The 12,068-nt window shown below is 46.4% G+C and overlaps 1 protein-coding gene across 1 annotated transcript in view; it reads left to right on the top strand.

Moving 5' to 3' along the window:
- LOC126235490 (uncharacterized) overlaps window positions 1-9,140 on the top strand; it is a 586,979-nt gene extending 577,839 nt beyond the window's left edge. Inside the window, exons 8-9 of the mRNA XM_049944210.1 lie at window positions 7,681-8,987; window positions 9,030-9,140. Of these exons, the coding sequence (XP_049800167.1) occupies window positions 7,681-8,987; window positions 9,030-9,140 (1,418 nt within the window). The remainder of the gene's footprint in view (window positions 1-7,680; window positions 8,988-9,029) is intronic.
- The last annotated feature ends 2,928 nt before the right edge of the window (window positions 9,141-12,068 follow it).

Below are 12,068 nucleotides of genomic sequence, written 5' to 3' on the forward strand. Positions count from 1 at the left end.
TACCGAGCGTAGAAGCTACGAGTTACGGTTAACGCGGGGAAATGCGTGATACACACTTTACTGTCTTACAATACATTTCCTCATTTCTTCAAGTACAGTACAGTCTCGCTAACCTGTAGCCAAAGGGACCGATAAATCCAGAGTTCATTCTAAAAAAAAATCTTGTTAAATGAAAAACACAATTTAACACTTATACATGTACATTGATACAGTAATGTGTAATATATTGCAGTATCAATCATTTTACATTAATGTGGACTTATAACATTACAAAGCGACCGTAAAAGTACAAGCACTCTCAAATTACACAATTTCCTTGGAAAAAGTTCAAGCATGGTTTGCTGACGTTCACGGGAACGAAAATATCTTGTAATCTTACAAGCAATTGTAACTATAGCGTTCGTAAATCCAGCAGTGACGTTGGATGTTGAATCAAATCGTTCTAAACTGTCCAACGCTGTAAGCATCTCCTGACGCGTGGGTGGAATAGTATTTGTCTTCTCCTCCTCTTTACTTTCTTATGATAACCCTTCTTGTACCTCGGTCACAGATTTTGGCACATCATATTCAACAGAAGCACATACGGCAACACCGTCGTCTGCAGTATCGAATTTCTCAAAACTAGTCCTAGGATCCCCAACATCTTGCAGAATTGCCCGTTCCTCAGGTGAATTCGCATCGTCTAATTCGTGGACATCTGCAGTGTTGCTATGTCTCAAGTCTCTGTTAAAGCATTTCTGTATATGATGTGTCGACACGGCGTTCCAGGCCGCAAATGGCTTTTTATTGCGTCAAGCTGATTCCAATTTGGGGTTGCAGTGGTGTTTTCAGCAGCACCAATTGCTTGCGATAAGCTCTCTTAGTGAGAGAAATAATGCCTTGGTCCAAGGTCTGAAGGCGGCTTGTCGCGTTTGGTGGAAAAGACTGAACCTTTATGCTGGTTAGGTTCAGATCCTGTACGTTATGTGCAGTACAACTGTCCAATGTAAGAAGAACGTGTCTGTTTTGTGCAACCATTCGACTGTTGAAACGAAGAAGCCACTTGCGAAATGATGTGCCGTCGAGCCAAGCTTTCTTATGGTGAGAGAGGATGCAAGATGAAGTGTCCGTATTTACGTTTTCGGAACAACGTGGTTTCTCGGACTTAAAATTCACCCAGGGACGAAACTTCTCACTGTCGTCCACATTACATACAGGGGCAACAGTCACGCGTTGTTTGCTGCATGTTCCCCGTGACACTTATCACCTTTTATCCCCAGGATGTGATTTGGAAAAAGTTTGTAGAAAAGTCCAGTTTCACCTGTATTGAACACATCACACGATACATTTTTTTCTCTCACTTGGTCGAATCACACTTTCTTCGTCAACTTTATTTGCTTCGCCATAACATTGTACAGATGTAATTGAATGTCTTTTCTGGACCCAGTCTGCAGCCAACCAGCTGAACAGCTGATGTCTTCGATGCCTGTATTTCTGGTAGTCTCATTTGCTTTTGACTGAATCATAGGACCACTTAAATATATGTTAGATGCACGCATATGACTGAACCATTCTAGCAGTAACGTCTCGAAGTCTTCATACTTCGCCGTACGAAGTCGTTTAAATTTGTTTCCTGAACCTGCTGCAACATCTTTCATGGTTTTTAAAATGAATACAAACGGTCTCCACCATAAGAAACCTTTAGTGTTTGGTTATCGGTTTCGGTCATTTGCTGACCATCTTCAGACCTCATACTGAAGTGACACCTAAAGCATATAATGATGTACCCAACTTTAGTTGTTATGTTGATGGTTACTTGGTGAATGTCTTCTAGGGTATCTGACACATAATACAATTGTCTTACTTGCACGCCAGTATTTTGTGACAACTGGTCGCTGCCGCAACTTTGAAATCATCTCTTGTGGACCGTGCACATCGACACCTCCACGCCGCTTCGATGGTAAATAACGGCGTCAGTCAAGCAGTATATCCACTGCCACTATGATCTAGGAGCAACACGCAATACTTGGCATGCATTTCTACATGTTGACCTTCATGCCAGTACGTATCTGACATACATCCACATTCGCAGCTCTGAAATCTTCTGCTGGATGACTCATGTCGATATGACCACGCCGTCTCCATGGAAACCATTAGCGCCACTTAAGAACCATGTTTGCTGAAAATACAATCTACGAGTCCTCATAATCGATTATGACTGGTTATCTCTTTTATATATATATATATTGACGAAATGCTGTTTGTAGTGGTTACGTCATATAAGGCGCCTGTTTGTGCATTTATTATTAGCTTTCGTGTAATCATTCTGTATGTTGTAATATTGTTGCATTAATTTGTTATGAAAGCGGTGCTGATGTTCAAGACCATAAAAGTGGGTTAAAAGTTGTGAGCTGCCTGGGGAAGTTAACCTTGCATTACTGAGCAAATATTTCACCAGGTATCCAGTCTAGCTTACCAAATTCCCAACCAGACTAACATTAATTATAATCTTTTAATCGTCATACGACAACCGGTGATATATATATATATATATATATATATATATATATATATATATATATATATATATATATATATATATATATATATATATATATAAAGAGAATTTAAGTAAAAAGAAATAAATCAGTTTATATTTGGAAATTTATTTTAATATTGATCATTGAAATTTCAGCATATTAAACTTGATTCATAACTAAACTGGTGCCTTATTTAGGATTGTGAAAATGTGAGTTTGTAATCTTACGGAACACATCAAATATGGAGCCAAGATTGGGAGACTGCATACAACACTGCATTCATAAAATAACACACGAAGAACGTTGAAACATATGTAAGAGGAAATTAACCACAACCAACCGATTCAATTTTCACCCAAAGAAGTTACGTTCGTAGCGCAATCCTGTTCGTCATGTAACTACCACACACTGGTATACTAAATTCATACTAACTCTCTGTGAAATCTTCCCGAAAAGAATAGCTGAGGGCTACTTTGATGATTACACCACATGCTTCACGTGGTCAACTTGGTTTACACAAAGAGTGTAACTCCACAATAATTTTGATAATGAAAATAAATTAGATAGAAAAGCAATTTACAAAAGAAAAACCTCGAACTGGTTACTATCGTCTTACTATTAACCTGATGGGTCAAACAATTGTATAAGCACGTGGTACTGGTCTCACAAAGTACACCCCACGTGGGTTGAACATAAAGAAAAGTTACTATACTGAAAAATATTGTCAAGACGAGACGTTATAATCTCACGCACATACGCATTTAATATTGATGATCTTAGTTAGAGTTACTGATCAACACGTGGTTCCACTTTACTCACAAAGTAGTGACAAAGCAACTACCGGAATATATTCTGAACTTCACACTCGAATTACACTGCGTTGCAATTTAAGATAACATTAGATATTTTAGAGCTAAACCTGAAGTAAAGGTGATTAAATTTTCAGTTAGGCTGAACTTAAGAAATCCATTGTCCTACGGACTTAGCAGAGACGCGCTTAGTCGGATATCTTACCACTTCAGACGCTCGCCGCGGACAGACTGACCTGGGCCCCTACCGAGCGTGCTTAACAGATACAAATGGAAGTGACCAGAGAGGCAGCTTCTTACACCAACATGACAAGAGACGGACAGGACCATACTAAGAATAGAAACCTCTCTGCTTTTAGAAAGCGTAGCTACCTGTTCCGACGTTGGTCCTACTGTTCTCTAGCAGACAGGCTTGTCTGCTACCATCAAGCATGCAACTATAAATACATTTGCTCATTCATCCTCTCACACAGAAGGGAAGGGGGATGACAGTATCTTATCATATACAGTATATAAAAGAAAGCGGATGTAGGTTCCGTATGAGACTGTGTGACATGAATTACATATAAACTTTGTTTTAAAGTGTAGTAGTGTGACAGATCGTTCTTGTTTATGTGTAAAACTAACACGTTCCACTGCTCAGTCTCCTCCCAGATAGTCAGAAACACCACAGTAAATTTAGAAGAGGAATTTATGCCGTAAATGACAACATAGTTAAGAAATTAACATGAAAGGAATCCAACAGAGACCTTTCAATGTGTCTTCCTGTAACAACTGTTTTACGTTCTATATCCCTGACTGGCTATCACTGATATAATTCGGTGTGCAGCGGGCGGAGTACCGACTGTTTAAGCAGCAACTGCATTGCTCTCCTTAGCAGTTGGCGTTCGTGGAGTTCGTAACGCCTTCTCCGTTCACGGCCATTGCCTACCAACTTAGGTATAATTTCTTCTTTTATTATTTTTTGTATGAGACATATTTTAGATGTTACCACTATTAGCACACATCCCTCTTACCTAGTCTGTGTTCATAATTCGGTATGAGGTCTGCAGATGGTCAGTAACTGACCGAAACTGTAACCACAAAATTAAAGGTTTGTTGCGGTTGAGACTGTTTATATTCATCTTAAAGTATTAAGAGTAACCACTGTTCTCCACAAAAAAGTTCTCAAAATGACTTTTTAATTATTTTTTTTCTCCATTCTGAATTATCGTAGATAGATTTGGGATTCCAACCTGTTCATTGCTGTTTTCTCTGTTCGATAGTCCACCTCATCTAGAATCTTAAGCTTTACCTGTCCACTTAGAGCTTTCTATTTCCTCTTTGCCATATTTCGCGTGCGGCCATTTGCGCATTTTTATTCAATACCTAAACTCGATTTGTCTAAGACTAAAAGAACAGCTGGCATCGAACACTTTTGTAAATGTTAATGCACAAGTTATTGAATTTATTTCAGTGTACCATACACGCTTATTGATGAGGTGATAATTACGGTTGCCGACCTACAATACATTAGAAACGGGTCAACGCCGGCCGGAGTGGCTGAGTGGTTCTAGGCGCTACAGTCTGGAACCGCGCGACCGCTACGGTCGCAGGTTCAAATCTTGCCTCGGGCATGGATGTGGTTAGTTAGGTTTAAGTAGTTCTAAGTTCTAGGGGACTGATAACCTCAGAAGTTAAGTCCCATAGTGCTCAGAGCCATTTTTGAGCCAAACGGGTCAACAATGGGTAGTTACCTTTGTAGCTACAGTTCATTCATCATTCATTTCGGAACAAGATTAGTACTTAAAAATTCTGTGAGATCGGAAATGTGTGTTACAATGAAATTTAATTACGTTAGGGACTGGAAAAGAGTTCGTAATTCATCTTAAGCGAAATTTGTGTTAAACAATAAAATTTCCCATAAGAACTAACGTGTTTGAGCTGGGACCAATATTTTTTTCGTGTTCGCCAGCGTTTTTTTCGCGTTCGTCTAAAGCGAGTTCGAGCTAACGAAGCTATACTGTATACTTATGAGCGAAAACATTATGAGCACTGCCCACCGCGAGGTTGTATGCCACCTGGTAGCGCTGAGGTCACGTGACGCAGAGAGGAAAACACGTGAACGGAGAAGAGACGAATGGGGAACCACTGTAGCTACGATAAGTGGCAGAAATGCGGAAAACCGCCGACTTAAGCGACTTTGACAAAAACCAGATTATTGTGGCCCCGTGCCCGGGAGAGAGAATTTCGGAAACGGCGGGTCTGGTCAGCCGTCGTAAGCATCTATGGAATATGGCTAAAGAATGCTGAAACTACGAGGAGGAGACAAAAAGTTGAACGTCCATACCTCTTCTCAGAACATGGAGATCGGAGGCTTTCCCGCTCTCCAAAGCAGGATAGGCGGCGGTCTGTGGCAGATCTGACGACAGCGTACAGTGCTGGCGCAGACACAAGTGTTTTGGAGCACACCGTCCTCCGCACAGTGCTGAACGTGGTGTTCCGCAGGAGAGGAACCCTACATGTTCCCAGATTGACCCAACTATATCGTCAGTTCTGATTACAGTGCGCACTGGATCATTGAGACTGAACCGCGTATCAATGGAATCTTGTCGCCTGGTTGGATGAATCCCATTTATTGCTAAAACAGGTCAATGATCATGTCCAGATACGCCGTCATCCAGGTGAACAGCTGCTCTAAGTATGCAGCGCGCCACGGACATGGGCCGGTGGGAGCAGTATTATGTTAAGGGGGACATTCGCCTCGGCTTTCATGGGAGCTGCTCTGGTGGTTTATGTCCGTGCAGTGGATGGGCACTGTCCTGTTCCAATTTCAGTCTCTCCTTGTTGGCAGCCACTGTTCTGCGTATCCATGGTGGTGCTATTCCAGCCGGGCAATAGAGCTTATCAGTTGGGGTAGGTCTTAAGCAACCTGTGATCAACCTGCAGGTTTCGTTGAGAGCAATGTCTACTTGTCTGGCATGACCTGTACCAGATTGGAGAAGTATATTCAGCAGCAGTAAAGCACAGATCGCGAAAGAGTTTCCTGAGAACATCCGAGAAGCTCACCATTTCACCAGAGAAGGCAAGACTTGAGTTATGGAAGAAGTCGACGCCTCACCTGCAGACGCCAGAAGCTGAAGAACTACCACCTGGACACAACGAGAGCTGGCTGGTGTGGAAATCTTTAAACAGATTACGATGGGGAGTTGGACGATCCAGAGACAACCTGAAGCGATGGGGCTTCATAACAGAAGATACGTCCTGTGATTGTGGACAAGAACAAACCACAAGCCACATGCTCCAGTGCCTTTTGTGCCCTACATCCTGCGCGAAGATTGACCTCCTGCAAGCCACTCCAAGTGCCTTGGAGGTTGCAAAGTACTGGGCACATGTAATATAAATACAATTTGTGTATATATATATATATATATATATATATATATATATATATATATATATATATATGTACATATTTATTGATGTGTATGGCTACTGCAAATTTGTATGTTTCTGATTCGAGAATAATAATTGGAGCTGCGGTAGTAATGGAAGGCACCTTGACAGTTGTGGACAACGTGAACATTGTTAGGGACCACCTGTAACCCCTTATGCTTGATGTCTTCTTCAACAGTGATGGCATCCTCCAGCAAGATAACTGTCCGTGTCACAAGGCCACAACTGTGCTGCAACGGCTTGAGGAGCACGATAGTGAACTCTGGTTGATGTCTTGTCCATCAAATTCGTCTTATCCGAATCCGGTGAAACCCAACTGGGACGGTATCGGGCGCAGCTCTGCAGCCACAAACTAACTGCTGTGACCTGTACGTAGATATCAGGTGCCAGAAGCCTCTGGAAAATTATGAAGTACTTGTCGAATGCACGGCAAGAAGAATCGTAGCTCAACTGCATTCGAGAAGTGGACCAATACTCCTCGGACATGTCCGAAAGAACAGATACCATCTTAGTAAATATATATAGTTTAGGCTCATCGGCCACTTGACCATCTTCTTCTTCTGTGCGAATGCACAAACAGTGCCCGAACTCTTAGGGAATCGGCAACGCGCCGCGAGTAATGTATAATGGGCGGGGGCACTAGAATGTAGTGCGGGACAGTACGTTGAGAAGTGGGTTTCGCGGGAGGCGTGTCAGAGATAAATCCCTGCAGTCGCACTATCCTCTGTGTTCTCGGTGGCTCAGATGGATAGAGCGTCTGCCATGTAAGCAGGAGATCCCGGGTTCGAGTCCCGGTCGGGGCACACATTTTCATCTGTCCCCATTGGCGTATGTCAACGCCTGTAAGCAGCTAAGGGTGTTAATTTCATTGTAATTTTATTAGTATTTGCTCGAAAATTTCTCTTTTTTAATTGCAGGTAAGGCACAGTCTGAGGACTGCCGCTACGACGACTGGGAGGCGGTGGCGGAGGAGGCCCGCGCGGTCACGGAGTACCTGTACGGGACGCGGAGCCGCGCCGCGGCCAGGGCCCTGCTGGCTCAGCGCTACCACTCTTCCGACCAGCCGGAGGAGCCGGCGCGCCGCAAGGACAACGGCCGCCCCTTCAACGTGTTCGTGGTGCGCAAGACGAACCCGCATAACCACCACGACGGCTCGCACCTCCACCACCACCAGCAGGTGCCGGCGCCGCCCCCGCAGTACGTGCAGCGGCCGCGGCGCAGCCTGCAGCGCGGCGTCACCACGCCCACCTCGGCGGCCGACGCCAACCCGTGCAACCCGGACACGTGCGACTTCTGGCCGCACTGCGCGCACCGCGACTCGCTCTACCCGCCCACCAAATCGTCGACGCCGTCGCCGTCCTCGTCGGCCGGCAAGCTGCCGCCGTCCGCGGGCGGCAACGGAGGGCTGTCGATGCGCGCCTCGCAGAGCTACCCGTCCTCTTCCGCCTCCTCGGCCGCGTCCAGGAGTCGCAACGGCGCCGGACGACGGGCGCACCACGACGCTCCCGACGAGAAGGCGGCGTCGGCCGGGTCGGCGCCTCCCGCGTCGCGGCGCTCCAACGGGTCGGGCGCCCGCTCGTCGCCGCCGTCGCTGGACCGGCTGGAGGAGTACGACGCTCTGACGCGCAAGATCCAGAGCGTGCTGGACGGCGCCGCGGCGGCTACGGCCGCGCTGGCCGGCGACGCCGGCGACGACCTCAAGCGGTTCGGCAAGTGGCGCGCCAGCAACGGGCTCGACAAGCAGCAGCACCGCCGCTCGGCGCTGCTCGGCGAGCGGCCCAAGACCGTGGACGCGGTCGGGCCGCCGACCCCGCCGCAGCACTCGCCGCAGCAGCAGCAGAAGGCGCTCAAGGCGCTGCGCGGCAACGGCGGGCTCTCCCTGGACCTGGACGCGCTGCCGCTGGAGCACCACCAGCGCGGCAGCACCAAGACGTCGCCCGTGTCGGTGCCCGGCGCCAGCCGGTCGCCGTCCAACAAGGGCGGCGGCGACTCCTCCTCGTCGTCCGCGTCGTCCTCGTCGAGCGACGTGTGGGTGACGACGTCGGACCGCACTGTGACCAAGTCCCCGCGCACGCACAAGAGCTCGGGCGCGTCCACGCCGCTGGGCAGCGCCGGCAGCGGTTCGGCCGGCTCGCGCGGCCGCTTTCTCGGCTCGGGCTCCGCCGGCAGTGGCAGCGCCGAGCGCGAAGCCCCCGTGTCGCGGCCGGGCAGCGCGCCCACGCAGGCCCACCACCGCGCCGCCGGCCACTACGACGACGACGACGAGGACGACGACGGCGGCCCGCAGAGGACGCTGGACGCCCAGCAGCGGTCGCTGTCGCTGCCCAAGTCCTTCCTCTCCGAGCGCTACGGGCTCAAGCCGGCCAAGCACAGGTAAGCCTGCTTCGTCTCCACCACTCTGTTTTTCCGCCGTCATTGTCCAGTTTTGCAGCTCTACCAGCACCTGCTTCTTCTATCTATCTATATCCGAATCACGCTGCAGCTACTGCCGGGTCTGGGTGCTGATGAGTCCTCTCCACTTGGCTCGGTCCTCCCACCACTTTTCTTCCTCCACTTGCTGCCAGGTCACACCTCTCCTTTCTACAGGTATTCTCACTTCCATTTTCCACCGTGTTCTTGGGCGTCCTCTAGGTCTTTTCCCATCCGTCTTTAGTTCTTCCATAATTTTGCGGTGTCTCTGCCCATGCATCCTCTTAACATACCATCTTAACCAACTGGACTAAAAAAAAAAAATAACCTGCTTCTTATTTTTCTTAAATATTAGAACAAATAAGCCATCGGTCACAAATATTAAGTCAAAACTGACCAGGTTTCGACGCTACTATACTTACGTGACAAGCTCTTGATTTAAGGAGTCTTAATTTTTACATATGGACAAACAGACCGTTGACGACACATGTCATGTGGAGACAGCTTTACTGAGTGATTTCTAATGTGAAGTTTGTAAGCACTACTTGTCCTATGCTGGTATATACCATGTCGTTTGTCACATTCCTACACTTGCTGTAGAGGGTTTCTTTCTGACACGTAATATTGGCCATGGCGTTCTCATTACAAGTTATGTTATCGGATTTTATGCAGGATCGTCCACCTGACGAATACGCGTTTAAATCCACCATAAACATGCTAAATGTTATTTGAAAATCACCATTTATTGCAAATGGTTGGCTGTCTATTATACCTGCAGCTCTTACTAACAGAATCGGGACTCATATGAAAGTCGACGGTTTTCCAGTAGTCTAGCGTCCAACCGATACGGTCACAAGCCCAGGAGAGGCGCTGCAAGCGATGTCGTGCTGTAAGCAAAAAGATATTCGCGTCGGTCGTCCGCTGCCGTAGACCACTAACTCCAATTTTCGCCGCACTGTCCTAACGATACGACCGTACTACCTCCCACGTTTATTTCTACGTGTATTTCAGGCAATGTTGCTTGTCTGTTACCACTGCCTAATCTACGCAAATATCACTGCTCTCAGCCGGCCGGTGTGGCCGAGTGGTTCTAGGCGCTTTAGTCTGGAACCGCGTGATCGCTAAAGTCGCAGGTTCGACTCCTGCCTCGGGCATGGTTGTGTGTGATGTCCTTAGGTTAGTTAGGTTTAAGTAGTTCTAAGTTCTAGGGGACTGATGACCTCAGATGTTAAGTCCCATAGTGCTCAGAGCCATTTGAACCATCACTGCTCTCGACCGTTAAATGAAGGACATCGACCACTGTTTTGTCCATGGTCATAGGTAATGCCTGAAATTTGGTATTCTCGGAACACTTTTGACATTGAAAATCTCGGAAAACTGAATTCCCTTACGATTTCCGAAATGGATGCCCCATGCGTCTAGCTCCAAATGCCATTACGCGTTGAAAGTCTGTTAATTAGCGTCGGCGGCCGTATTCACCTCGGACACTTTTTCACATGAATTACCTGAGTACAAATGACAGCTCCGTAAATGCACTGTCCTTTTATGCCTTGTGTGCATATAATTACCGCCATCTGTATATGTGCGTATGGCCATGATTTTTTGTGACCTCAGTGTATAAATCAACACAGCTTTGTGGAATATTTCAGACATACATGGTACCGTAAGGGTTGTGATGGACGATAAATTTATCAAACGGAGAAATAAACATTTAAGTTACTTTTCCGCAAGTGGACCTTATGCTGATCCATAATGACTTCGCCGTTGAGGAAATGAATATGTTCCTTTCCTTTTGTACAGACTCCAGGTAAGAATAATGCTGAGTGAAGAATACTCTGATGGATCTCCTATCGCAGTATCCTTGCTGGCAAACAAGTCTTGCAGTGAACTAGAGCCTAGCATGTGCTCTAAGCTCTATTGCCTTCACATAGACTCAGTTACGAAGTTTTTCAGTATTTATACCGTGAAACAGATAAAGCATCAGAAAAAGCAAAAGCATAATAGTAGGGGAAGAAAAAGTATAGAAAATTACGTGTGCAGACGATCAAGCAGTCGTAGCGGCATCAAAGGAAGTAGTAAAATGTATGACAACTCTGCTTCAGCCGTTTCTTCCCCACCATTTGAGGCTTTAATGAAACAAATTGCTTACACATGTATCATCCAAAGTATTTTCCATCGTTGGCCACTACTTTCTCCCATCTTTCAGGGCAGTTTACGAATCCCGCGTCGAAAAAATTGTTCATCTTCTGAAGCGATCGACGAATCGATCCGATTTGTGACTTCTTCATGAGATAGATCTAAACAGGGGATAGACTGAGGGAGCAATGTCTGGAGAATACAGCGGGTGGGGTAGGACTTCCCATTCTAACGTTTCCAAGTACGTTTTGACCTCTTTTGCAACGTGGGGTCGAGCATTGTCGTGCTGCAAAATCACTTTATCGTGCCTCTCGCTGTATTGCGGCTGTTTGTCTTTTAATGCTCTGCTCAAACGCATTAATAGCATTCGATAACGAGCACCTGTGATTGTTTCCCTTGGTTTTAACACCTCATAGTACACGACGCCGAGCTGGTCCCACCAAATGCAGAGCATGATCTTGGAGCCGTGAATATACGGTTTGGCCGTCGATGTGGAAGCATGGCCGGAATATCTCCATGATTTATCGTAATGAACCCATTTTTCGTCCCCAGTCACAATGCGATGCAGAAATCCCTTCCGTTTTTGCCTCTGAAGCAACTGTTCACAAACACACAAACACCGTCTCTTGGTTTCAGCTTACACGGGACCCAAGTTCCTTCTTTCTCAATCATGCCCATAGGCTTGAGACGTTTTGAAATGGCTTGCTGTGTCACTCCCACTAATCGTGCCATTTCTTCTTGAGTTTGACGCGAGTCTTCA

The sequence above is a fragment of the Schistocerca nitens genome, chromosome 2 (genome assembly GCF_023898315.1).
Source record: "Schistocerca nitens isolate TAMUIC-IGC-003100 chromosome 2, iqSchNite1.1, whole genome shotgun sequence".
NCBI classification, from domain to species: Eukaryota; Metazoa; Arthropoda; class Insecta; order Orthoptera; family Acrididae; genus Schistocerca; species Schistocerca nitens.